Source organism: Coloeus monedula, assembly GCF_965178545.1.
Source record: "Coloeus monedula genome assembly, chromosome: 7".
In the NCBI taxonomy this organism is placed as follows: Eukaryota; Metazoa; Chordata; class Aves; order Passeriformes; family Corvidae; genus Coloeus; species Coloeus monedula.
The window spans coordinates 39,079,586-39,106,736 of record NC_138787.1 but is presented as its reverse complement, the minus strand read 5'-3'; the positions used below and the strand labels follow the sequence as shown (position 1 = coordinate 39,106,736).

The 27,151-nt window shown below is 44.8% G+C and overlaps 1 protein-coding gene across 18 annotated transcripts in view; it reads left to right on the top strand.

Annotated features, from left to right (window-relative positions):
• Positions 1-27,151, top strand: part of NEB (nebulin) — a 99,509-nt gene that overhangs the window by 25,825 nt on the left and 46,533 nt on the right. For all 18 annotated transcript variants that reach the window (XM_082285258.1, XM_082285259.1, XM_082285252.1 and 15 more), the window contains exons 40-91: positions 100-411; positions 740-943; positions 1,286-1,390; positions 1,484-1,591; positions 1,758-2,069; positions 2,726-2,929; positions 3,272-3,376; positions 3,470-3,577; positions 3,744-4,055; positions 4,563-4,766; positions 5,109-5,213; positions 5,307-5,414; positions 5,581-5,892; positions 6,548-6,751; positions 7,094-7,198; positions 7,292-7,399; positions 7,566-7,877; positions 8,385-8,588; positions 8,931-9,035; positions 9,129-9,236; positions 9,403-9,714; positions 10,016-10,219; positions 10,484-10,588; positions 11,274-11,381; positions 11,918-12,229; positions 12,654-12,857; positions 13,425-13,529; positions 14,028-14,135; positions 14,808-15,119; positions 15,455-15,658; positions 16,267-16,371; positions 16,549-16,656; positions 16,779-17,090; positions 17,691-17,894; positions 18,069-18,173; positions 18,678-18,785; positions 18,928-19,239; positions 19,838-20,041; positions 20,216-20,320; positions 20,825-20,932; positions 21,075-21,386; positions 22,315-22,518; positions 22,738-22,842; positions 23,301-23,405; positions 23,491-23,802; positions 24,102-24,206; positions 24,457-24,555; positions 24,735-24,836; positions 25,018-25,125; positions 25,950-26,261; positions 26,386-26,490; positions 26,575-26,679. In XM_082285258.1, coding sequence (XP_082141384.1) covers positions 100-411; positions 740-943; positions 1,286-1,390; positions 1,484-1,591; positions 1,758-2,069; positions 2,726-2,929; positions 3,272-3,376; positions 3,470-3,577; positions 3,744-4,055; positions 4,563-4,766; positions 5,109-5,213; positions 5,307-5,414; positions 5,581-5,892; positions 6,548-6,751; positions 7,094-7,198; positions 7,292-7,399; positions 7,566-7,877; positions 8,385-8,588; positions 8,931-9,035; positions 9,129-9,236; positions 9,403-9,714; positions 10,016-10,219; positions 10,484-10,588; positions 11,274-11,381; positions 11,918-12,229; positions 12,654-12,857; positions 13,425-13,529; positions 14,028-14,135; positions 14,808-15,119; positions 15,455-15,658; positions 16,267-16,371; positions 16,549-16,656; positions 16,779-17,090; positions 17,691-17,894; positions 18,069-18,173; positions 18,678-18,785; positions 18,928-19,239; positions 19,838-20,041; positions 20,216-20,320; positions 20,825-20,932; positions 21,075-21,386; positions 22,315-22,518; positions 22,738-22,842; positions 23,301-23,405; positions 23,491-23,802; positions 24,102-24,206; positions 24,457-24,555; positions 24,735-24,836; positions 25,018-25,125; positions 25,950-26,261; positions 26,386-26,490; positions 26,575-26,679 — 9,264 coding nt within the window. The remainder of the gene's footprint in view (positions 1-99; positions 412-739; positions 944-1,285; positions 1,391-1,483; positions 1,592-1,757; positions 2,070-2,725; positions 2,930-3,271; positions 3,377-3,469; positions 3,578-3,743; positions 4,056-4,562; positions 4,767-5,108; positions 5,214-5,306; positions 5,415-5,580; positions 5,893-6,547; positions 6,752-7,093; positions 7,199-7,291; positions 7,400-7,565; positions 7,878-8,384; positions 8,589-8,930; positions 9,036-9,128; positions 9,237-9,402; positions 9,715-10,015; positions 10,220-10,483; positions 10,589-11,273; positions 11,382-11,917; positions 12,230-12,653; positions 12,858-13,424; positions 13,530-14,027; positions 14,136-14,807; positions 15,120-15,454; positions 15,659-16,266; positions 16,372-16,548; positions 16,657-16,778; positions 17,091-17,690; positions 17,895-18,068; positions 18,174-18,677; positions 18,786-18,927; positions 19,240-19,837; positions 20,042-20,215; positions 20,321-20,824; positions 20,933-21,074; positions 21,387-22,314; positions 22,519-22,737; positions 22,843-23,300; positions 23,406-23,490; positions 23,803-24,101; positions 24,207-24,456; positions 24,556-24,734; positions 24,837-25,017; positions 25,126-25,949; positions 26,262-26,385; positions 26,491-26,574; positions 26,680-27,151) is intronic.

Here is a 27,151-nt window from a genome sequence, read left to right as displayed (position 1 = left end):
GTTTCAGCTGAAAAATTGGCTGGAGGTGGTGCCACAGGGGTTGCTAGGATTGTAAAAAAAACTAAAATAAAACTCAGTAGATACTTCTTTTTCCTACAGTACAAGTACAAGGAAGGGTATCGCAAACAGCTGGGCCACCACATCGGGGCCCGCAACATCGAGGACGACCCCAAGATGATGTGGTCGATGCACGTGGCCAAGATCCAGAGTGACAGAGAGTACAAGAAAGCCTTTGAGAACTCCAAGACGCACTTCAGCAGCCCCGTGGACATGCTGGGAGTGGTGTTGGCCAAGAAATGCCAGGAGCTGGTCAGTGATGTCGATTACCGGCACCCTCTGCATCGCTGGACCTGCCTGCCGGACCAGAACGATGTTGTCCATGCCAAGACAGTGTACGACCTGCAGAGTGATGTGAGTTGTTCTTTACTGGCTTTGTGATAACCTTGTGTTGTCTCTCTTGTGTTCTGTTCTAGTTTTGAAGGAGGGGTCTGTGTGGCAGGGGAAGGGCAAGGGAGACAAGTTTTTTTTATGGTGAACCAGCAGCTGGGAAAGGCAAGGCCTGGGTGCAGTGGAGAATGATATGAAGAGCCTTAGGGGATGGGTATAACCGTTGGCTGGGTGGCTGGTGGGCTGACCCAGAAAAACGTGCTCCATTCTGAATAGGTCCCCTTGATAGGATTTGGGGTTGCTTGGAGTGAGGAAGCTGCTAAGCTGATTGTGTCCTTTCCTGTCCTTCCAGAACGTGTACAAGTCTGACCTGCAGTGGCTGAGGGGCATTGGCTGGTCCCCACTTGGATCATTGGACGTTGAGAAGAACAAGAGGGCGAGCGAGATCCTGAGTGACAAGAAGTATCGTCAGCACCCAGACACCATCAAATTCACGAGCCTTCCTGACTCGATGCCCATGGAGCTGGCAAAGCACAACTCCAAAATCATGGACCAAGTGAGATTTCCTCATGTTTGCACCCTGAAGGAAACAGATGCCTTCTTTCTCACGGTGTTGGTCCTTCCATGGCCTGAGTTGTTCAAGTGGGATATTGCATTCTCTTGCCTCAGGGATTTGTGTTCCTTGTTTGAGACAAAATTCAGTTTTGTGTGGTTGGAGCAGTAATGGGGCACAGGGTGGAAAAGGGTGAAGCATTAGAAAGTTCTGGGAAAGGGCGGGAGTTCCTTAGTCAGTGGAAAAGTAGAGGCCCCTTGCTTTGGTTCATGGAGCTGACCTTCTTGTTGAGTTTGTTCCTGAGCCTGTGTGATCTTATCTCCCTCTGTCCTCCTCATTTTCCAGCGCTCCTACATCTCAGCCTGGGAGAAGGACAAAACCAGTGTTCACATCATGCCGGACACCCCTGGGATCCTGCTGGCCCAGCAGAACCAAGTGAACTTGAGCGAGGTGGGTGGGTGCTGTGGGTGCCGTGTCCGTCCCTGGGCGCTGCCGTGTCCCGGGAAGCAGCGTTGTCTGAGGGCACGGTGGTGTCTGTTTCAGAAACTGTACAAGCAGGCGATGGAGGAGGAGAAGAAGAAGGGCTACGACATGCGGGCAGATGCCATTCCCATCAAGTCTGCCAAAGCTTCCCGGGACATCGCCAGTGATGTGAGTGCACAGCAGCCCTTGTGGCCCATGCTGGGGCTGAGTCTTTTCTCACTCTAAAGTCTCTGTGGTTTCAGCTGCTATGTTTTCTGGAGGTGGTACCACAGGGACTCTTGGGGACACAAAAAACCCCTAAAGTGGCACTCACTGAACATTTTTTTGTCCATAGTACAAGTACAAGGAAGGGTATCGCCAACAGCTGGGCCACCACATTGGGGCCCGCAACATCGAGGACGACCCCAAGATGATGTGGTCGATGCACGTGGCCAAGATCCAGAGTGACAGAGAGTACAAGAAAGCCTTTGAGAAGTCCAAGACGCACTTCAGCAGCCCTGTGGACATGCTGGGATTGGTGTTGGCCAAGAAATGCCAGGAGCTGGTCAGTGATGTCGATTACCGGCACCCTCTGCACCGCTGGACCTGCCTGCCGGACCAGAACGATGTTGTCCATGCCAAGACAGTGTACGACCTGCAGAGTGATGTGAGTTGTTCTGTACTGGCTGCATTACCACCACCGGTCTCTCTTGTGTTCTGTTCCAGTGCTGGACAAGGTCCATGTGGGGATAATAACTCTTGGCTGATTCTGAGGGACTGAGGTTGTGTTGTGGCGCTTCTTTTCGTGGACAGTCAGGGGTGACATTTGTGTGGGCTCATACTTTATGGGCATGGAAGAGTCGTGTCTTGCCATTAACACTTTGCTGGGAGAGTTGTGGACAGGGTCTACAGTACAGGGGAAGAGCAAAAGAGTCGAATATTTGCTTTTGGAGGACCAATAATGGCAATGTCAAGCCTTGGGTGCAGTGGTACATGGTACAAAGGGTCTTCTGAATTGTGCTATAAGGTTTCTCCCAAGCCTCTGCCAGCTAGAAGTTGCCAAATGGGGCAGGTCTTTGCTGGAGATACTAAGAAGATGGAGAGTGAGGCTTTGTGAACTGCATGATAGCTCCTTGTGCTGTTGAAGTAGTGGGGAGACAGGCTGTGGAGAGTTGAACATAACGGGAGTCTCTTATCTGACACAGGCGGGTTGGTAGACTCAGAGGAGCATGTTCTGTTCAGCAAAGTTTCCCGTGGCAGGAGATGAGGTTGCTTGGAGTGAGGAAGCTGCTAAGCTGATTGTGTCCTTTCCTGTCCTTCCAGAACGTGTACAAGTCCGACCTGCAGTGGCTGAGGGGCATTGGCTGGTCCCCACTTGGATCATTGGACGTTGAGAAGAACAAGAGGGCGAGCGAGATCCTGAGTGACAAGAAGTATCGTCAGCACCCAGACACCATCAAATTCACGAGCCTTCCTGACTCAATGCCCATGGAGCTGGCAAAGCACAACTCCAAAATCATGGACCAAGTGAGATTTCCTCATGTTTGCACCCTGAAGGAAACAGATGCCTTCTTTCTCAAGATGTTGGTCCTTCTGTGGCCTGAGTTGTGCAAGGGGAATGTTGACTCCTCTTGCCTCAGGGATTTGTGTTCCTTGTTTGAGACAAAATTCAGTTTTGTGTGGTTGGAGCAGTAATGGGGCACAGGGTGGAAAAGGGTGAAGCATTAGAAAGTTCTGGGAAAGGGCGGGAGTTCCTTAGTCAGTGGAAAAGTAGAGGCCCCTTGCTTTGGTTCATGGAGCTGACCTTCTTGTTGAGTTTGTTCCTGAGCCTGTGTGATCTTATCTCCCTCTGTCCTCCTCATTTTCCAGCGCTCCTACATCTCAGCCTGGGAGAAGGACAAAACCAGTGTTCACATCATGCCGGACACCCCTGGGATCCTGCTGGCCCAGCAGAACCAAGTGAACTTGAGCGAGGTGGGTGGGTGCTGTGGGTGCCGTGTCCGTCCCTGGGTGCTGCTGTGTCCTGGGAAGCAGCATTGTCTGAGGGCACGGTGGTGTCTGTTTCAGAAACTGTACAAGCAGGCGATGGAGGAGGAGAAGAAGAAGGGCTACGACATGCGGGCAGATGCCATTCCCATCAAGTCTGCCAAAGCTTCCCGGGACATCGCCAGTGATGTGAGTGCACAGCAGCCCTTGTGGCCCATGCTGGGGCTGAGTCTTTTCTCACTCTAAAGTCTCTGTGGTTTCAGCTGCTATGTTTTCTGGAGGTGGTACCACAGGGACTCTTGGGGACACAAAAAACCCCTAAAGTGGCACTCACTGAACATTTTTTTGTCCATAGTACAAGTACAAGGAAGGGTATCGCCAACAGCTGGGCCACCACATTGGGGCCCGCAACATCGAGGATGACCCCAAGATGATGTGGTCGATGCACGTGGCCAAGATCCAGAGTGACAGAGAGTACAAGAAAGACTTTGAGAAGTCCAAGACACGCTTCAGCAGCCCTGTGGACATGCTGGGAGTGGTGTTGGCCAAGAAATGCCAGGAGCTGGTCAGTGATGTCGATTACCGGCACCCTCTGCACCGCTGGACCTGCCTGCCGGACCAGAACGATGTTGTCCATGCCAAGACAGTGTACGACCTGCAGAGTGATGTGAGTTGATTTGTACTGGCTTTGTGATAACCTTGTGTTGTCTGTTCTACCGTTGGAGAAGGGGTCTGTGTGGCAAGGGAAGGGCAAGGGAATTCAAATCCTTTTTTTTTCTGGAGAATCAAGAGTTGTCAAAGGCAAGAAATCGTGCAGCTGACAATGGTATGAAGAGCCTCAGGAGATTGGATAAAAGGCTCATCCCATGTCTCTGCCAGCTGCAGATTGCCAAATGGGTCAAGTCTTTGCTGGGAATAATGGGAAGAAAGAGTGAGGACGGTTTGTGGATTACTTGACAGTCGCTTGTGGTGTTCCAAGAGTGGGGAGCCAGGTTGTGGGGTGCTGAGCTTACTTGGAGTCTCTTTTGTGGCACAGGCTGACCCAGGGGTTGGGTCACCCTGTTGGTTGACCCAGGGGAACATGCTGGAATAAGCAGAGCATTTGTTGGTAGGAGATGGGATTGCTTGGAGTGAGAAGTTGCTGAATTGCTTTATATCCTTACGTATCTTGCAGAACGTGTACAAGTCCGACCTGCAGTGGCTGAGGGGCATTGGCTGGTCCCCACTTGGATCATTGGACGTTGAGAAGAACAAGAGGGCGAGCGAGATCCTGAGTGACAAGAAGTATCGTCAGCACCCAGACACCATCAAATTCACGAGCCTTCCTGACTCAATGCCCATGGAGCTGGCAAAGCACAACTCCAAAATCATGGACCAAGTGAGATTTCCTCATGTTTGCACCCTGAAGGAAACAGATGCCTTCTTTCTCAAGATGTTGGTCCTTCCGTGGCCTGAGTTGTGCAAGGGGAATGTTGACTCCTCTTGCCTCAGGGATTTGTGTTCCTTGTTTGAGACAAAATTCAGTTTTGTGTGGTTGGAGCAGTAATGGGGCACAGGGTGGAAAAGGGTGAAGCATTAGAAAGTTCTGGGAAAGGGCGGGAGTTCCTTAGTCAGTGGAAAAGTAGAGGCCCCTTGCTTTGGTTCATGGAGCTGACCTTCTTGTTGAGTTTGTTCCTGAGCCTGTGTGATCTTATCTCCCTCTGTCCTCCTCATTTTCCAGCGCTCCTACATCTCAGCCTGGGAGAAGGACAAAACCAGTGTTCACATCATGCCGGACACCCCTGGGATCCTGCTGGCCCAGCAGAACCAAGTGAACTTGAGCGAGGTGGGTGGGTGCTGTGGGTGCCGTGTCCGTCCCTGGGTGCTGCTGTGTCCTGGGAAGCAGCATTGTCTGAGGGCACGGTGGTGTCTGTTTCAGAAACTGTACAAGCAGGCGATGGAGGAGGAGAAGAAGAAGGGCTACGACATGCGGGCAGATGCCATTCCCATCAAGTCTGCCAAAGCTTCCCGGGACATCGCCAGTGATGTGAGTGCACAGCAGCCCTTGTGACCCACGCTGGGGCTGAGTCTTTTCTCACTCTAAAGTCTCTGTGGTTTCAGCTGCTATGTTTTCTGGAGGTGGTACCACAGGGACTCTTGGGGACACAAAAAACCCCTAAAGTGGCACTCACTGAACATTTTTTTGTCCATAGTACAAGTACAAGGAAGGGTATCGCCAACAGCTGGGCCACCACATTGGGGCCCGCAACATCGAGGACGACCCCAAGATGATGTGGTCGATGCACGTGGCCAAGATCCAGAGTGACAGAGAGTACAAGAAAGCCTTTGAGAAGTCCAAGACGCACTTCAGCAGCCCTGTGGACATGCTGGGATTGGTGTTGGCCAAGAAATGCCAGGAGCTGGTCAGTGATGTCGATTACCGGCACCCTCTGCACCGCTGGACCTGCCTGCCGGACCAGAACGATGTTGTCCATGCCAAGACAGTGTACGACCTGCAGAGTGATGTGAGTTGTTCTGTACTGGCTGCATTACCACCACCGGTCTCTCTTGTGTTCTGTTCCAGTGCTGGACAAGGTCCATGTGGGGATAATAACTCTTGGCTGATTCTGAGGGACTGAGGTTGTGTTGTGGCGCTTCTTTTCGTGGACAGTCAGGGGTGACATTTGTGTGGGCTCATACTTTATGGGCATGGAAGAGTCGTGTCTTGCCATTAACACTTTGCTGGGAGAGTTGTGGACAGGGTCTACAGTACAGGGGAAGAGCAAAGAGTCGAATATTTGCTTTTGGAGGACCAATAATGGCAATGTCAAGCCTTGGGTGCAGTGGTACATGGTACAAAGGGTCTTCTGAATTGTGCTATAAGGTTTCTCCCAAGCCTCTGCCAGCTAGAAGTTGCCAAATGGGGCAGGTCTTTGCTGGAGATACTAAGAAGATGGAGAGTGAGGCTTTGTGAACTGCATGATAGCTCCTTGTGCTGTTGAAGTAGTGGGGAGACAGGCTGTGGAGAGTTGAACATAACGGGAGTCTCTTATCTGACACAGGCGGGTTGGTAGACTCAGAGGAGCATGTTCTGTTCAGCAAAGTTTCCCGTGGCAGGAGATGAGGTTGCTTGGAGTGAGGAAGCTGCTAAGCTGATTGTGTCCTTTCCTGTCCTTCCAGAACGTGTACAAGTCTGACCTGCAGTGGCTGAGGGGCATTGGCTGGTCCCCACTTGGATCATTGGACGTTGAGAAGAACAAGAGGGCGAGCGAGATCCTGAGTGACAAGAAGTATCGTCAGCACCCAGACACCATCAAATTCACGAGCCTTCCTGACTCAATGCCCATGGAGCTGGCAAAGCACAACTCCAAAATCATGGACCAAGTGAGATTTCCTCATGTTTGCACCCTGAAGGAAACAGATGCCTTCTTTCTCAAGATGTTGGTCCTTCCGTGGCCTGAGTTGTGCAAGGGGAATGTTGACTCCTCTTGCCTCAGGGATTTGTGTTCCTTGTTTGAGACAAAATTCAGTTTTGTGTGGTTGGAGCAGTAATGGGGCACAGGGTGGAAAAGGGTGAAGCATTAGAAAGTTCTGGGAAAGGGCGGGAGTTCCTTAGTCAGTGGAAAAGTAGAGGCCCCTTGCTTTGGTTCATGGAGCTGACCTTCTTGTTGAGTTTGTTCCTGAGCCTGTGTGATCTTATCTCCCTCTGTCCTCCTCATTTTCCAGCGCTCCTACATCTCAGCCTGGGAGAAGGACAAAACCAGTGTTCACATCATGCCGGACACCCCTGGGATCCTGCTGGCCCAGCAGAACCAAGTGAACTTGAGCGAGGTGGGTGGGTGCTGTGGGTGCCGTGTCCGTCCCTGGGTGCTGCTGTGTCCTGGGAAGCAGCATTGTCTGAGGGCACGGTGGTGTCTGTTTCAGAAACTGTACAAGCAGGCGATGGAGGAGGAGAAGAAGAAGGGCTACGACATGTGGGCAGATGCCATTCCCATCAAGTCTGCCAAAGCTTCCCGGGACATCGCCAGTGATGTGAGTGCACAGCAGCCCTTGTGGCCCATGCTGGGGCTGAGTCTTTTCTCACTCTAAAGTCTCTGTGGTTTCAGCTGCTATGTTTTCTGGAGGCGGTGCCGCAGGGGTTGCTGGGGCCTTATAAAAACTCAAGCATAACATTCACTGAACATTTTTTTGTCCATAGTACAAGTACAAGGAAGGGTATCGCCAACAGCTGGGCCACCACATTGGGGCCCGCAACATCGAGGACGACCCCAAGATGATGTGGTCGATGCACGTGGCCAAGATCCAGAGTGACAGAGAGTACAAGAAAGACTTTGAGAAGTCCAAGACACGCTTCAGCAGCCCTGTGGACATGCTGGGAGTGGTGTTGGCCAAGAAATGCCAGGAGCTGGTCAGTGATGTCGATTACCGGCACCCTCTGCACCGCTGGACCTGCCTGCCGGACCAGAACGATGTTGTCCATGCCAAGACAGTGTACGACCTGCAGAGTGATGTGAGTTGATTTGTACTGGCTTTGTGATAACCTTGTGTTGTCTGTTCTACCGTTGGAGAAGGGGTCTGTGTGGCAAGGGAAGGGCAAGGGAATTCAAATCCTTTTTTTTTCTGGAGAATCAAGAGTTGTCAAAGGCAAGAAATCGTGCAGCTGACAATGGTATGAAGAGCCTCAGGAGATTGGATAAAAGGCTCATCCCATGTCTCTGCCAGCTGCAGATTGCCAAATGGGTCAAGTCTTTGCTGGGAATAATGGGAAGAAAGAGTGAGGACGGTTTGTGGATTACTTGACAGTCGCTTGTGGTGTTCCAAGAGTGGGGAGCCAGGTTGTGGGGTGCTGAGCTTACTTGGAGTCTCTTTTGTGGCACAGGCTGACCCAGGGGTTGGGTCACCCTGTTGGTTGACCCAGGGGAACATGCTGGAATAAGCAGAGCATTTGTTGGTAGGAGATGGGATTGCTTGGAGTGAGAAGTTGCTGAATTGCTTTATATCCTTACGTATCTTGCAGAACGTGTACAAGTCCGACCTGCAGTGGCTGAGGGGCATTGGCTGGTCCCCACTTGGATCATTGGACGTTGAGAAGAACAAGAGGGCGAGCGAGATCCTGAGTGACAAGAAGTATCGTCAGCACCCAGACACCATCAAATTCACGAGCCTTCCTGACTCGATGCCCATGGAGCTGGCAAAGCACAACTCCAAAATCATGGACCAAGTGAGATTTCCTCATGTTTGCACCCTGAAGGAAACAGATGCCTTCTTTCTCAAGATGTTGGTCCTTCCGTGGCCTGAGTTGTGCAAGGGGAATGTTGACTCCTCTTGCCTCAGGGATTTGTGTTCCTTGTTTGAGACAAAATTCAGTTTTGTGTGGTTGGAGCAGTAATGGGGCACAGGGTGGAAAAGGGTGAAGCATTAGAAAGTTCTGGGAAAGGGCGGGAGTTCCTTAGTCAGTGGAAAAGTAGAGGCCCCTTGCTTTGGTTCATGGAGCTGACCTTCTTGTTGAGTTTGTTCCTGAGCCTGTGTGATCTTATCTCCCTCTGTCCTCCTCATTTTCCAGCGCTCCTACATCTCAGCCTGGGAGAAGGACAAAACCAGTGTTCACATCATGCCGGACACCCCTGGGATCCTGCTGGCCCAGCAGAACCAAGTGAACTTGAGCGAGGTGGGTGGGTGCTGTGGGTGCCGTGTCCGTCCCTGGGTGCTGCTGTGTCCTGGGAAGCAGCATTGTCTGAGGGCACGGTGGTGTCTGTTTCAGAAACTGTACAAGCAGGCGATGGAGGAGGAGAAGAAGAAGGGCTACGACATGCGGGCAGATGCCATTCCCATCAAGTCTGCCAAAGCTTCCCGGGACATCGCCAGTGATGTGAGTGCACAGCAGCCCTTGTGGCCCATGCTGGGGCTGAGTCTTTTCTCACTCTAAAGTCTCTGTGGTTTCAGCTGCTATGTTTTCTGGAGGTGGTACCACAGGGACTCTTGGGGACACAAAAAACCCCTAAAGTGGCACTCACTGAACATTTTTTTGTCCATAGTACAAGTACAAGGAAGGGTATCGCCAACAGCTGGGCCACCACATTGGGGCCCGCAACATCGAGGACGACCCCAAGATGATGTGGTCGATGCATGTGGCCAAGATCCAGAGTGACAGAGAGTACAAGAAAGACTTTGAGAAGTCCAAGACACGCTTCAGTAGCCCTGTGGACATGCTGGGATTGGTGTTGGCCAAGAAATGCCAGGAGCTGGTCAGTGATGTCGATTACCGGCACTATCTGCATCAATGGACTTGTCTGCCCGACCAGAACGATGTGATCCACGCCAAGCAAGCCTATGACCTCCAGAGTGATGTTAGTACTTGCTGATAAACCCTGGGTTACTGAAAAGTTCGTAATTTCCTTGGTATATGAACTAGACAAGTTGCTCTTGTCTTTTTTCACAATGTATTTTTCTTCCCCTGTTCCAAGCAATGTCATTAGATTTTGTGTAGTGAATGAATCTGTGTGTAAGGCCATTACGAAGGTTTGTATATGGCCAAACAGCAGAATTATCTCCGTATAATCCTTCCTAATTGGTAATTGTAATACATTTAAATGCTAATTAACATATAAAGGGGAAATTTCTAACTGCTGCCTTTATATTTTGTAACAGAACTGCTACAAGTCTGACCTGGAATGGCTGCGGGGCATTGGTTGGGTCCCGATTGGTTCCTTGGAAGTTGAGAAGGCCAAAAAGGCAGGGGAGATCCTGAGTGATAAAATTTACCGCCAGCATCCGGACACCATCAAGTTCACCAGCATCCCCGATTCCCTCCCAATGGTGTTGGCCAAGCAGAATGCAGACAACATGAATAAGGTGAGGCAGATTTGATCAGGTAACACATTAACAGTTTCTGCTTAAACCCTTGAGACAGGACTAGGACCACACACCTGTGCTTGTGCTGTGAGATTTCAGCACAGTAAGGCTGTAAATTGTAAGTTCCATTCTTGGTAATCAATGGGAAACTTACTTTTATCAAGAGTTGATTTAATAATGTCTTCCTAAGATAATTACTAAGTTAATTTGTCACAATTATCAATTGTGAAGGTCTCCAAATACTCTACTGTGTTTCTCCTGCAGCGTCTGTATACTGAGGCCTGGGATAAAGACAAGACACAAATCCACATAATGCCTGACACGCCTGAAATCACACTGGCAAGAGAGAACAAGAAAAACTACAGTCTGGTGAGTGTGGGAGCTCTCCAAATGTAACTGCTCTGGGTCATGGCTGGGTCAGCAATGTTCTGGGAAACCTTCTATAGATATCACCATCAACTTCCTTAAGTAACTCCCATATTTATCCACAAAATTGTGACTTCAGAAGTATTGTTTGGATATTTGTAGTAGTGTGTACATAGAGCAGTGAGCAATGGTGAGAAAAAATTCCATAAATTCCACAAAGTTGTGTGTTTCCACTGAATTTTTGGAGTCATTTCTGCCAGGGTGCATGATGTTGGGAAGGCAAAAATTAATACCAAAAAGGCAATTACCAGCACAATTCTGAAATGCTGTGATGCCAGTGTTCATAGTTATTTTAGGCAAACAAGTTCACAATGGCAAGGCACATTGGTGGCTTTAAAAAGTAGGTTTTCTCCACTTGTATAAAAGAAAAAGTTAGCTCTAAATTGTAGTCAGTGTTACATTATTTAAAGCAGTAAAAGAAAAATTAATTTACAAATGTATTTAGCAAAGGTATTCCTTTGATATGAATTTGTATCTGCTACTGATCTGAGGCTTTGAGTTAAAGGTGGATAAAACTGGGTGTAATAAATCTAAACACAATGTTTAGATCTACTTCCAAGCAATTTGTTTTGCATAGAATATAATATATGAAACTTATATGAGTCCCATTGTTTAATTCTTCATCTAGAAACAATACAGACAGGCCATGGAAGATGCCAAGAAGGAAGGCTATGATTTGAGAGCTGATGCCATCCCCATCCAAGCAGCCAAAGCATCCAGGGAAATTGCCAGTGATGTAAGAATCTACTTTTCTTTCTATGTTGACCTCTCTCCTCTGCAACCTGAAAATTATCAGCTGAATTCTGTAAAAGATGCTGTAGCTAAACTATGACCTTAAGTAATAGATTTTTTGCAAGCAAATTATCATGTATGTTTAAAAAAATAGATGTTGATAATTATAAGAACAATATAATTCTGCTATCATGAGAATTGTATAGCTCGTAACCCCATATGTGTAAATAAGTATTTACATTATATGTAATAAGGATTAAATGCATTTAATAAGACCAGGATTATTTCTCACTAATATTAGTGAAGCATATTTCTTCAAAATACAAAATTATAAAAAATTTCTGTTTAGAGTTCTAACTCAAGCAGCAAAAAACTTTAGTGCCAGAATCTGTGTTATTAGCATGAGAATTGATTTGACTATTTAGGTTTTTAAAGGCAGGCTATAAATAAGTTTGGAAAGGTTATTGGCAGAAATATTTAATATTACTAACTGATATTTAGAGGTGATACAGAAATGTAATATCTTGGTTTGTGTTTCAGTACAAGTACAAGGAGGGGTATCGGAAGCAGCTGGGCCACCACATCGGGGCCAGGAACATCGAGGACGACCCCAAGATGATGTGGTCGATGCACGTGGCCAAGATCCAGAGTGACAGAGAGTACAAGAAAGACTTTGAGAAGTCCAAGACGCGCTTCAGCAGCCCCGTGGACATGCTGGGAATTGTGTTGGCCAAGAGGTGCCAGGAGCTGGTCAGTGATGTTGACTACAGGCACTACCTGCACCAGTGGATCTGTCTGCCCGACCAGAACGACGTGATCCATGCCAAGCAAGCCTACGACCTCCAGAGTGATGTGAGTTCTCTGGCATTTAATTTCTGCTGAGGAATGAGTTTATTTTACATAATTGGATCAGGCCATCATGTTCTGATGTGGTAGAACCAACTTCTTGAGATTTATTATTATGTTTCATGGTTAATTGACACTCATATCTCCTACGTGTTGTATTAACTAACTGATATTTAAATGAAATCCTGTAATTCCAGGATTTGGACTATTTATCATTTACAATTCCGTGAAACTTGGATAATGGTTTCACCCTTAATGTAGGTGAAAATGCAGTCGGTTTTTCTACAGTTTTCTCTACAGCTTTGCATTTATTTGAATGAAGAGCTGATAGGAAGGTTATTTTCCTTTGGAAAGATGCACGGTGTAACATACATTATTATAATTATGACTGTTTTATTAAAATAACTTGTGTAACTTTTTCTTGTAACAGAACTGCTACAAGTCTGACCTGGAATGGCTGCGGGGCATTGGTTGGGTCCCAATTGGTTCCTTGGAAGTTGAGAAAGCCAAGAGAGCAGGGGAGATCCTGAGTGATAAAATTTACCGCCAGCGTCCAGACACCATCAAGTTCACGAGTGTCACGGATTCCCTGGAGATGGTGTTGGCCAAGCAGAACGCAGACACCATGAACAAGGTGAGTTCTGAAGCCACTGGGTGACACATCAGAGGTCTGTACCTCATCCCTGGAGACAGGACTGGGAATCAACTGAGCACAAGCAATGCTGCAGTTCAGACATGATGTATTTTCAATCAGTGTGCTCTTGTTATTTCACTCAAAACTCTTGGGCCAGGTAGTGGAAGACTCAAATTTGTGTGATATTCAGCATTTTACATTTAAATCTTTTCCTTGACTTGTGTGTGCAGTGTGCACTAAAGATGCTTTGGATTATTCATTATTCTGAAGCAATGTGACAGTTTCCTTAATGTTTTTAAACTCCCTTAGATAAATTCTCCTTTTGTTGATGTTATTTCTACCAGGTTAACACATAACTGTCTATCCATCTTATATTTCATAGTATCATAGAACAGTTTGGGTTAGAAGGGACATTAAAGATCATTTTGTTCCAACTCCCTGCCATGGGAAAGGGCAATTTTTACTAGACCAGGTTCCTATCATTTTAATTAATGGGTTTTCCATGGTTATTGAGACATGAACCTGGTTTGGAATGTCCTATAAATCTCCCCCTGTTTTCCTTCATAGCGTTTGTACACTGAAGCATGGAACAAAGACAAGACCACAATTCATGTCATGCCTGACACCCCAGAAATCCTGCTGGCCAAACAGAACAGATTGAACTACAGTGAGGTGAGTGCAACTGAAGAGTTGAGACAATTAAAGGGTTTCTGATAAGTACACTATATTCACCTTTGATTATTTATTAATATTAAAATATTGTCAGGTTGTTTAGTTTCACAAATTGCCACTTCCAGTGATGAAATCAAAGTTGTTCTTTCATTGGAATTTACCTCTTGGATATCTAATGGGTCTTTTAAAATATATTATCTGACATAAATGAGAAACCATTTCTACAGCAATTTGGGGAAATAGGTAATTTAACTTTTTAAATGTTCCAGTCTCTGCCTTCCCTAAATGATTTCCATTTTCCAAACATCTAAAATAAAATTACAAGGTCTTTGAAATCCCCTTTTTTTTTTTTTTCTTTTCTAGAGAACAGTATTAAATTTGTCTGAAGATTAACAATATTATTTAGGTACTTCATTTGTTTTACTGCACAGTTGTGCTTAACTGAAATGCAATTTGGTATTTTGTTTTTTAAACTAAAATGTGAATTTTTTCTCACAGAAAATGTACAAACTGGCCTTAGAGGAGTCAAAGAAGAAGGGCCATGATTTGCGTTATGATGCCATTCCCATTCAATCTGCCAAAGCCTCCAGAGAGATTGCCAGTGAGGTAAGCAGGCTTTGTTCTCATTTCGGTGAGGATTTGGTAATGGGAAAAGGCTTTGTTCTTATTTCTGTAAGGATTTGGTAATGGGAAAGAATCAGAATGGTTGTTCCATTGTTTGTTAATGTCATATTTCACAAAATAGATAATATTGAAATCTATTTTTATGGTGATTCTAGCACATGCCTTAGTGCACAAAAGGAATGGATAGCTACTATTTTTGCATGAGTTATGTATCACAGTAACAAATAAATATAATAACATGAAGATTGTTTCTATGGCCCCCATTGCCATCCATGGATGATCAAAAAGATGTAGGAGTCCATGCTAGAGTTTGTCAAGTTAATTTTTGGTTCAAAATAGGAAGTACTTTAAAATATGTCCCCAAAAGAGATATGTAAGTAAATAAATTCTAAAAGTCTATATGCTTGTCTTTTCTGGAGGAAAGAAATTTGTTTCAGTGTCACACTGAAATTCAAAATGTTGGAATACAAAACCAGGAAAAAACTCTGCAGTGACTGAGACAGGTTTTGCTTCTGGCATGAGTCAACATCACTAAGAGACAGAGGATAACAGATTTTTATGCTCCTTGTTTTTCTACCAAGAAATCTATTTAAATGCTTTGTGTTAAAAAAAGATAAAATATATAAATATATATGTGTATTTTTTTCCCTGCAGTACAAGTACAAGGAGGGGTATCGGAAGCAGCTGGGCCACCACATCGGGGCCAGGAACATCGAGGACGACCCCAAGATGATGTGGTCGATGCACGTGGCCAAGATCCAGAGTGACAGAGAGTACAAGAAAGACTTTGAGAAGTCCAAGACGCGCTTCAGCAGCCCTGTGGACATGCTGGGAATTGTGTTGGCCAAGAGATGCCAGGAGCTGGTCAGTGATGTTGACTACAGGCACTACCTGCACCAGTGGATCTGTCTGCCCGACCAGAACGACGTGATCCATGCCAAGCAAGCCTACGACCTCCAGAGTGATGTGAGCAAATCCTTACATTTGTCATACATAATTAAATACTCTGTGTCTTATAAATCTAAGTTTTAAAGTATGGATTATACACCTTAGTCACTTGCATCAGACTTGCTGAAATGTTTATTATTCTTTCATCAAATTTATGTTTAATTCTGTTTTTTCAGTCCTTAACCTGAGGTATATTTATTAACTATTTTATTTAATCTTCAAAAATAACAACTGTTTTCAGAACCATATCCTCAGAAACATACCCAGTTGTTCATATAGGATGTGCTCATTTATATTAATTTTAATATTTGATCACACTTGCATATATGTAACAAACTTTCAAATTTTTTCAGGCTGTTTACAAATCAGACCTGGAATGGCTGAGAGGCATTGGATGGGTTCCTATTGGTTCCTTGGAAGTTGAGAAAGCCAAGAAAGCTGGAGAAATCCTCAGTGAGAGGAAGTATCGCCAACCTGCCGACAAAATCAAATTTACCAGCGTGACCGATTCCTTGGCCATGGTCTTAGCCAAGCAGAATGCTGAGATCATGAACAAGGTGAGGGTGGTATTGCCAGTTAATAGAACTTGTTCATGAGGTAAAAAGTACAAAATACAAAGTAAAGCTAAAGACTTGTGGATTTAAGAGAAAATCAATGTCCAGATTCAGCCATTATACAGGAAAGCTGTTCCTTCATGGCTCAATCTGCCATGAGCAGTTGGTAAAAATCTCCAGAAAAAACTCCCTTAAATCACAGATTTTCCAAGAATAATACTGCACGATGAACAAGTTATGAGGAAATATTGGAAGTTCTCTGAATGTGAGACTCCTGCAATGTATCTCAGATCTGGAGGGTGAAAGTCACTAAGTACCTCCTCCTTTATAAGAAACATAATCAAACAACTTACACAGAATAATTAATAGTTTTCCTCCTATGGCTGTTTCTCCACAGTACAAATCAATCAATTGCTGCACCAGCTTAGCCTGAGAAAAAATCAGGAGGGACAAAGTTTCCTTCTTGAGCTGTTTCAGAGAGAAGCTTTGCTGAGTCAGGGTATTTAGAGCTGACTTGAGCTACCCATAGCAGTTTGTAAAATAATTGTAAAATAACTTAAAAATAATTTCATAAAGAACTGTTTGTAAAGGGCTGTTTTCCTCTCTCGTAGCGCTTGTACACAGAAGCCTGGGATGCAGACAAGAAGTCCATCCATGTCATGCCTGACACACCAGACATCCTGTTAGCAAAGGCCAATGCAGCCAATGTTAGCCATGTAAGGACATTTAAACATTCACTAAACTAGTAGAAATTTAGAGTTAAGTCAGAATTTCTTAAATCATAAAGATGTTCTAAAATACGCATTCATTAAAACTTTGAGAAAAAATGATGACATGCAGAAATCCCATCTTTCAAAATATTGATAAGTCATTTTCTGTCTTCTTTTGTGTAGAAACTTTATGTACAAGCCTGGGAAGAGGCCAAACAGAAAGGTTATGACATGAGAGCTGATGCAATTCCAATCAAAGCTGCCAAAGCATCAAGAGATATTGCGAGTGATGTATGTTCATCTTTTACATTTATTTTCAGTTATCTTAAAAACAAAATATATATTTTTGTGATCAGTAGCAATAGGAAATTATGGCACCTTCATCCCAGATTCACTTCTTCTTGTATTTCCAGTACAAGTACAAAGAAACCCATGAGAAGCAGAAAGGCCACTACATCGGGTGCCCCAGTGCCAAGGAGGACCCCAAGCTGGTGCAGGCCGCGCGCGCCATGGCCCTGCAGAACGACCGCCTCTACAAGAAGGCCTACAATGATTCCAAGACCCATATCCACATCCCTGTGGATGCCCTGTCGGTGCAGGCAGCCAAGGAGTGTCAGACCCTGGTCAGTGACGTTGACTACAGGCAGTACCTGCACCAGTGGACCTGCCTTCCTGACCAGAATGACGTGATCCACGCACGGCAGGCCTACGACCTCCAGAGTGACGTGAGTGACAATAACTGTAGGAAAGCTTTGGTGCGACTGTGTGAGGCTCTGTTTGTTAGTGACTGGCACATACACTTTTAAATGCATGTTCATGAGCCTAGAGTCTGTCCTGGTATGTTATCCTTTCCAAAGGATTTCAGCCTGGAGGCCAGAAATATTCGGGGCAGTTCATAGGGAAGCCATGTTTTCTTGGTCTACTGTAGAACATTTGCTTGCAGAGTACTTGCAGATGATGCCCCTGGTTTGAATGCAGCATCTTAAGAGTATTGTTGTTGCTGTGCAAATCAGGGGTTCTGTGTCTAGAAAGGTCCTTCTCCACCACAGTCTCATTGGCTGCTTGTTGTGTAAGAGTATGAGGAGAAGTTGGGGAAAAAAACCTTCTTGCACTTAGTTAGAACTACAGAATCCCAAAATGGTTTGGATTGGAAAAGATTATCTTATTCCAACCCCCTGCCATGGGCAAGGACTCCTTGCACTAGACCTGGTTATTCCGAGCCTCATCCAGACTGGTCTTGAATGTCCTCATGGACTGAGAGTCCACAAGCTCCCTAGGTGAAAAAGGTATCTCTGCAATGCCAGTAACCCTTGATTTGTTTGTAGAACGTGTACAAGTCCGACCTGGAATGGCTGCGAGGCATTGGCTGGCTAACAGAAGGTTCTGTGGATGTGGTCAAAGCCAAGAAAGCCCAGGAGCTCCTCAATGAGCGCTTGTACCGCACGCGGCCGGAGCAGCTGAAGTTCACCAGCATCACTGACTCCCCAGATGTTGTCCTGGCCAAGACCAATGCCATGCAGCTCAGTGATGTAAGCTCACCTTGCGCTCCCCTTTCACTTACAGGATTCATTTCTTTCCTTTGTGGTCTACCACAGGAATGTCGAGTTGAAAGTTTTGCAAATTGGAATTACCAAAGAATTCCTGTTGGTGCTTTTTTCTCACCCTATTGAAATGCCATTATTCTTCCTTTCTTTTCTCCTCAGCGTCTGTATCGTGAGGCCTGGGATAAAGACAAGACCCAGATTTCCCTCCCTTCAGACACTCCTGTCATGCTGCAGTCCAAAGTCAACGCTATCAACATCAGCAATGTAAGAAAACAAAATGAAATCCTTGTGAAGCGTTAGAAAGTGAAGACTGGCAATTGTTCTTTCAGTTTTTGCTGTAAATTGTGGTGTACAAATCCACCTTCTAATGTGCTTGTCAACAGGAAATTACATCCAGGGGCTCTTTATCACCTTTCAGCCTATCAACAGGTGGTGTGTTCACGAGCAAACACCCAAGCTCAGTGTGCAATTCCACACAACTCCTGCTCCCTTTGTCAAAACCTGCCAAGTAATTTCCATGGAGGAGTTGTTGGAGTCTGCAGACATAGTAGTCTGTCTCCAGGAATATTTCTGCTGCCTCTTTGTCTTTTGGGTCTCGCACCTATTTTAAGTCATGAGTTTTCTGTTAAGACACTTGCCAGGATCATTATTGTAACTCTGCCAGTTACAGGAGGCAAACAGGGCTCCCAAGCTGGTCATTCCAAGGAAGTAGATTTTTAGAGAAGGCATTTCACTATGTTTAACAAAGGTGATTAATTTTCCTTGCAGAAACATTATCAGAAGGCCTGGGATGAGGCCAAGGCGAAAAGCTATGACCTAAGAGCTGATGCCATTCCCATCAAACAAGCCAAGGCCTCCAGAGACATTGCCAGTGAGGTACAGCCTTCTCTTCATGTAGTGCTTGTGTCTCAGCAGAACTGAGTGAAGCTCAGGCTGACAGCCTGGGGAGCTGGAAGCCTTTTGTCTGGTGGCTGTGTCCAGGTGAGCAACACGCCTTTTGTTCTCTCTGTATTTCCAGTACAAGTACAAAGAAACCCACGAGAAGCAGAAAGGCCACTACATCGGGTGCCCCAGTGCCAAGGAGGACCCCAAGCTGGTGCAGGCCGCGCGCGCCATGGCCCTGCAGAACGACCGCCTCTACAAGAAGGCCTACAATGATTCCAAGACCCATATCCACATCCCTGTGGATGCCCTGTCGGTGCAGGCAGCCAAGGAGTGTCAGACCCTGGTCAGTGACGTTGACTACAGGCAGTACCTGCACCAGTGGACCTGCCTTCCTGACCAGAATGACGTGATCCACGCACGGCAGGCCTACGACCTCCAGAGTGACGTGAGTGACAATAACTGTAGGAAAGCTTTAGTGTGGCTGTGTGAGGCTCTGTTTGTTAGTGACTGGCACATACACTTTTAAATGCATGTTCATGAGCCTAGAGTCTGTCCTGGTATGTTATCCTTTCCAAAGGATTTCAGCCTGGAGGCCAGAAATATTCGGGGCAGTTCATAGGGAAGCCATGTTTTCTTGGTCTACTGTAGAACATTTGCTTGCAGAGTACTTGCAGATGATGCCCCTGGTTTGAATGCAGCATCTTAAGAGTATTGTTGTTGCTGTGCAAATCAGGGGTTCTGTGTCTAGAAAGGTCCTTCTCCACCAGTCTCATTGGCTGCTTGTTGTGTAAGAGTATGAGGAGAAGTTGGGGAAAAAAACCTTCTTGCACTTAGTTAGAACTACAGAATCCCAAAATGGTTTGGATTGGAAAAGATTATCTTATTCCAACCCCCTGCCATGGGCAAGGACTCCTTGCACTAGACCTGGTTATTCCGAGCCTCATCCAGACTGGTCTTGAATGTCCTCATGGACTGAGAGTCCACAAGCTCCCTAGGTGAAAAAGGTATCTCTGCAATGCCAGTAACCCTTGATTTGTTTGTAGAACGTGTACAAGTCCGACCTGGAATGGCTGCGAGGCATTGGCTGGCTAACAGAAGGTTCTGTGGATGTGGTCAAAGCCAAGAAAGCCCAGGAGCTCCTCAATGAGCGCTTGTACCGCACGCGGCCGGAGCAGCTGAAGTTCACCAGCATCACTGACTCCCCAGATGTTGTCCTGGCCAAGACCAATGCCATGCAGCTCAGTGATGTAAGCTCACCTTGCACTCCCCTTTCACTTACAGGATTCATTTCTTTCCTTTGTGGTCTACCACAGGAATGTCGAGTTGAAAGTTTTGCAAATTGGAATTACCAAAGAATTCCTGTTGGTGCTTTTTTCTCACCCTATTGAAATGCCATTATTCTTCCTTTCTTTTCTCCTCAGCGTCTGTATCGTGAGGCCTGGGATAAAGACAAGACCCAGATTTCCCTCCCTTCAGACACTCCTGTCATGCTGCAGTCCAAAGTCAACGCTATCAACATCAGCAATGTAAGAAAACAAAATGAAATCCTTGTGAAGCGTTAGAAAGTGAAGACTGGCAATTGTTCTTTCAGTTTTTGCTGTAAATTGTGGTGTACAAATCCACCTTCTAATGTGCTTGTCAACAGGAAATTACATCCAGGGGCTCTTTATCACCTTTCAGCCTATCAACAGGTGGTGTGTTCACGAGCAAACACCCAAGCTCAGTGTGCAATTCCACACAACTCCCGCTCCCTTTGTCAAAACCTGCCAAGTAATTTCCATGGAGGCGTTGTTGGAGTCTGCAGACATAGTAGTCTGTCTCCAGGAATATTTCTGCTGCCTCTTTGTCTTTTGGGTCTCGCACCTATTTTAAGTCATGAGTTTTCTGTTAAGACACTTGCCAGGATCATTATTGTAACTCTGCCAGTTACAGGAGGCAAACAGGGCTCCCAAGCTGGTCATTCCAAGGAAGTAGATTTTTAGAGAAGGCATTTCACTATGTTTAACAAAGGTGATTAATTTTCCTTGCAGAAACATTATCAGAAGGCCTGGGATGAGGCCAAGGCGAAAAGCTATGACCTAAGAGCTGATGCCATTCCCATCAAACAAGCCAAGGCCTCCAGAGACATTGCCAGTGAGGTACAGCCTTCTCTTCATGTGGTGCTTGTGTCTCAGCAGAACTGAGTGAAGCTCAGGCTGACAGCCTGGGGAGCTGGAAGCCTTTTGTCTGGTGGCTGTGTCCAGGTGAGCAACACGCCTTTTGTTCTCTCTGTATTTCCAGTACAAGTACAAAGAAACCCATGAGAAGCAGAAAGGCCACTACATCGGGTGCCCCAGTGCCAAGGAGGACCCCAAGCTGGTGCAGGCCGCGCGCGCCATGGCCCTGCAGAACGACCGCCTCTACAAGAAGGCCTACAATGATTCCAAGACCCATATCCACATCCCTGTGGATGCCCTGTCGGTGCAGGCAGCCAAGGAGTGTCAGACCCTGGTCAGTGACGTTGACTACAGGCAGTACCTGCACCAGTGGACCTGCCTTCCTGACCAGAACGATGTGATCCACGCACGGCAGGCCTACGACCTCCAGAGTGACGTGAGTATGCATAGAGATGTGTGGTTACTACTCTTATTATTTAATATATTATAGCCTTACTCTGATTGTTCAATGCTATACAGTCACAACAGATTTCTATTTACATTGTTTTCTTCAATTTTTTGCTACTGCTGTTATCTGCTCCTCTACACCCTTAAAAAGCATTGCTTTTACCTCTAAATGTTCTGAAACTTCAGTTGATAGTTGCTGTGTTACATCATACTTTTGTGGTGGATTTGGATTTTTTGAAGTGGTGTTGTCTGGAGAGGATGAAGGATTTGCCTTTCCTGCTTTGATGGGACTTAGGAATACCAGCTGTTTGCTGCCTTGGAATCAGGTGGCTCTCGTTACTTCTGTTTGCTTTAGTCAGCTGGGAAATTTATTTAATTGGAAGAAACCTCTGTGAGGTAGCCAATGAGAGGTTTTAGTGGCTGATTGCAAAGCAGAAGGAGTCAGTGCAGCTGATTTCCTGACCTGGCTTTGCTACTTAACAGTCAACATCAGTCTCTCTTCCACTGTTTCAATTACAAGCTTTGGACATGAGGTTCCTGTTCCTTACTTTTTGCCAATTTTCCTGGTAGGTAGCTTGGGGTTTTGTTAGGACTTGTGAATTGTTGAAATGACTAGAAATAAGTATTTTGGAGATGACAGGAAGACTCTTCTAAGCTCTTAATATTTATCATCTTCAACTGCAACTCCTTCCAATTGTTTCCCCTTACAATGTTTAGAATGTGTTGTTTAAGAAATGAACTACTTAAAACCTTGGTGCCAGATTTAATTTTACTTATGACACTGAACATCTCCTTCATGTAAAAAGGATTAATCTGACTCTAGCTAGGTTTATAAAACATAATCTGCTTTGCATAGCTTAAAATAATTAAGACAATTATTTTGAACAATGTTTTCCTTTTCTGACCATCTCACCCAGGTTGTGTATAAGTCAGACCTAGAGTGGCTCCGTGGAATTGGCTGGTTACCCAACGACTCTCCAGAAATTAAGAGGGTGAAGAATGCCCAGGATCTCCTGAGTGACAACGTGTATCGGACCCCCATTGACAGCCTGAAATACACCAGTGTTGTGGATTCCCCAGATGTCGTTCTGGCCAAAACCAACGCTGAACAGATCAGCATTGTACGTTCCAACCTCCTCAAAGCAGCTTCCAGACTAGAAACTAAAGCTGAAGAGAAATCTCACTGCTAAAATATAAAACTGATGGTGTTTTAAGTGTAATGCTTTTCCAAACATTTTATTTTTTAGAGATGATAAGTCAGGAGAGATTTATGGGATTTTATGTTATTGATAAGTAAAATTCCACAATTCTGATGATATTATTAAATTCTGTTTTAACAGCCAAAATACAAAGAAGCCTGGGAAAAGGACAAGACTATGATCCACATTATGCCAGACACACCTGAAATCAATCTAGCCAAGGCTAATGCTGTTAATTACAGCCAGGTATGTTTATCATTCTGTTTTCTCTAAAATAGTCTGTGAATTATATCATTCTAACATGTTGAATCTCTTTGAATCTCAGTGAAGTCTGTCCTCATACAGGGCTTGCAACATTTCCCTTCCCTGTACTGAAGATCCTTAAAGTATTTAGCCATTTAAAAATAAATACTTACATACATGTATTTAAAAATTATTAATATCATGCCCCACTGAGGGAATATTTTATTAAAATGGATGAGAATCCAAGGCATATAAATATTTTCTACACTTTTACAAACACCCTTCTGTGCTTTATAGGTTGCACAACTAGTCTTGCATGTTTCAGAGGCAGCTGCATTTATGGTTAGGAGCAGGAGTAATGCTCAAAAACATCCAGCAAATAAATGGCTGGAAACTGTGTTTCTATATTGGCAGATGCCAGAGCATTCAGCATGTGTGTGATGTTTTCTCTGTCTTTTCAGAAACATTATAAAGGTGCTTGGGATGAGCTGAAGGTGAGCTACGATTTGAGAGCAGATGCAATTCCAATCAAGGCAGCCAAGGCTTCTAGAGAGATTGCCAGTGATGTAAGTGCCAAAAGAGGCAAGTCACATGCTCCAAGAGCTCTTGCATGTTAACTGTTACTAATGGTGAGCTCTGCTCTTCACCCAGTACAAATACAAGCTGGACCATGAGAAGCAGAAAGGACACTACGTGGGAGTGCCGAACGCAAGGGGAGATTCCAGAATCCAGTTTGCCCTGGACATAGGCAAAGTTCAGAGCGAACGAGAGTACAAGAAGTACTTTGCCAAGCTGAAGACCCAGTGCCACCTGCCAGTGGACATGATGTCCATTGTGTCAGCCAAGCATGGGCAGAGCCTGGTGAGCGACACCGATTACCGGCATTACCTGCACCAGTGGATCTGCCTCCCTGACCAGAACGATATCATTCATGCCAGGCAAGCCTACGACCTCCAGAGTGATGTAAGTTCACCTGAGAACACCCCTTAACTTAATCCTGTATTACCTCTTCTCATTCTGCTTCAGCTCTGAGGAGTGGAATTGTCTGAATTCAGGGAACCCACCATGCTCTTTGTCAGAGTTGCAAAGTACAGGTCAAGTATAAATTGCCACGATTGAAGGGTGATAAATTCAGATGTAGTGCTCATGTTGGAATTACTGATCCCTTTTAACCACTGGAAGTAAATGCCTTTGTTTATTAATCTTGCTGGATTGCACTGGGAACTGTAGCTAACAGCATGGACCCTATTTTGTTTTCCCAGGCTGTTTATAAAGCTGATCTGGAATGGCTGCGGGGAATTGGATGGTTGCCAAATGATTCTGTTGGAGTCAAGCATGCCAAACATGCTGGAGATCTCCTGAGTGAGGTAACCAAATGTTTTTCAGTATATCAATTTTCTTCAGGGATATTTTTCACTCAAAGTATTTTAAGTGGTTAAACACATAATGGTTTTTTTTTTTCAAATGGAAAATACATCTGTAGTGTTTTCACAACATTCATTGTGTATGGAGAAGTTTTTCTTCATGTGAACTTCCTTGTCATGTGTATCTATTCAGACTTGCTGTATTAAGTGTCAGATATTCCGGGGTAATTTGTTCTTCTTTTGCCTTGTACAGAGGAAGTACCGCACAAAAGTTGAAACTCTCCCATTTACTCCTGTGGCTGACAGAGTTGATTATGTCACAGCAAAGAACAGCACTGAAATTCTCAGTGATGTAAGTTTGCTCTCAGTTTTGGGCTACATTTGACTTCTGTGGATTTGTATTTAATGTGGTTTTAAGATCTAATGGCCTTGCAAATTCAGGGGTTGGTTCATTGTTTCATGTGTAAATTATGGTGTTTTCCTAGTTCTGTGGTGGTGCTACAAGGCAGTCATTTTTTTTCTGTGTCCTAGGTTAAATACCACAAAGAATGGAATGAGGCCAAGTCAAATTACACTCTCACAGATACACCACAGCTGGATATGGCCCGAGAGGCAGCCAGAATTCTAAATCAGGTACATGGTCACTCCTTGACAGCTTCTACTCACATTTTTTAGGTATTTAGAAAACATGCCTTATTAAGAACAACCTGAAAGAAGGATTTGTTATCCTCATACTTCTATATAAACTACATATATTCAGTAATCATTATCATTGACGTAGTGTTGAATTCCTCATCACTTTTGTTTTCCACAGAATTTATACAAGGAAAGTTGGGAGAAGGAAAAAGCCACTGGTTACCTCTTGCCTCCTGACACGGTGCAGATCTCTCATGCCAAACACTCAAGTGATGTCCAAAGTGAGGTAATGATTTTTCTCATTAGGAAGATGACTGCTTGGAAGCCTGAAATATTAAAGGCTTTCAAAATTCACTGCCAGGCTTTAAAAGCTTTCCATTTGGGGTAACACGCAGACTTTTCATGACCCATGAATTCCACTGTCCTCCAAACAACTCAGCCATCTTTGTGATTATGGGGTTTGGAGATATCAGTGCTGAAAGGTCAGCTTGACCCTTCCACATTCACTCTCTCCAGAAACAAGTCTTCCAAAATCAACTGAGCTGGACTTTTGTACTTTGTGTTACATAATTGAAGTGATACTATGATTGTAACATACATGGCTCTGGTTTCACCTTTTGGCCTATCAAAACCTGTAGGCCAGTACACACCATACATTTTAAACGTTTGTATAATGGATATTGAAATTATTACATGACTCTTATTTGGAATAAACATTTTGTCAAAACAGTGTGATGTAAATACCTTAAATAAGCATCCACTCTTCAGACAATCTGAAGTAATTTGTTGCCAAAATGAGACTAAATGCGCTTGTTATAAAACATTTTCTAACAAGTATTTCCTCTTCTGTTGACGATACTATTTACTGAAAATTGGGAGTATATTAGATTAGAAAATGCTATATTTTGAACTGGAAGGCCTATACAAAGTAGTATTATTGTTTGTGATGGGATTTTTATCTGGTCGTGTACCCATAACCTAAGGCTCTGTTTGACAACTCCCTGTCTCATCTGCTCTTTGTGTTGACAAACCTGAAGCTGTTCTCAGGTTAGAACCAGAGTGGATACAGCCAGTGCTGATTTTATCTGTATTTCTCCCTTCTTCCATCAGCTGAAATACAAAGCTGAGTATGTCAAGCAGAGAGGTCACTATGTGGGAGTTGCCAAGATGAGGGATGACCCCAAGCTGGTGTGGTACGAGCACGCGGGTGAGATCCAGAACGACAGGCTGTACAAATCAGACTACAACAAAACCAAGTCCAAAATCCACATGCCTTCGGATGCCATGTCAGTTGTGGCAGCAAAGGAGTGCCAGAACTTGGTCAGCGATGTTGAGTATCGCCACTACCTGCACGAGTGGACCTGCCACCCTGACCAGAACGACTGCATCCAGGCACGGAAGGCCTACGACCTGCAAAGTGATGTGAGTGATGGTACAGCCCTACGAGGTCATTTCCACATGGTCTGGCCTAAGGATACTGCCCACAGTACACAATCTATCCTGAGTTCAGTAATTTCTGTCCTTTTGCATTTTCTTTCTGACTTAGAACATTTACAAAGCTGATCTGGAGTGGCTTCGTGGCTGTGGTTGGATCCCTCTCGATTCAGTGGAGCATAAGAAAGTTAAGAATGCACAAGAACTGATAAACAAGGTAAGAGCATATATTTCAGCATTTCCACAATTAGCACTTCGTTCTCATACACAGTGTCTAAGACATTTTTTCACCTCTTTGCAGAGAGCATACACAAAAGAAGCCCTTGAGAACTTTTCCAACTACACCAGCGTGGTTGACACTCCCGACATCGTTTTGGCAAAGATGAACTCTGTCAATCAGAGTGATGTATGTACTTTTTTTTTTAAAAATATAAACTCATTTACAAGAATGAGTAGGTGATTTAATTGCTTTTGCTAGCCTATGCTATATTTAGCCATACGTATGTGTGAGCACATGCTGCTTCATTAATAACAGGCTTTCCTGGGGTAAATAAGTTTAGTAAGAGGTGATATGAATGAACAACACAATCTTGCTATATTTCTGTAGCAATAATAATTCTATATTATTCAATATTTCTGTATTTCTAATCTCCCTATATTATTGAATAGTATTCTCTATTATTCAATAATTTCTATATTTCTAATATTTCTATAGGAAAATTTAACATTTTCCTATAGAAGAATATAGCATGTCCCTGACTTAGAGTTTGCAAAGATTTTTCTTATAGTAGTTGAAAACTGAGTCCTGTTCTTGGTGAACAGTTTGTGGAGTTCCTAATGTTGCTAAACTGTATTTGCTGAGCAGTGTCTTAAATTTT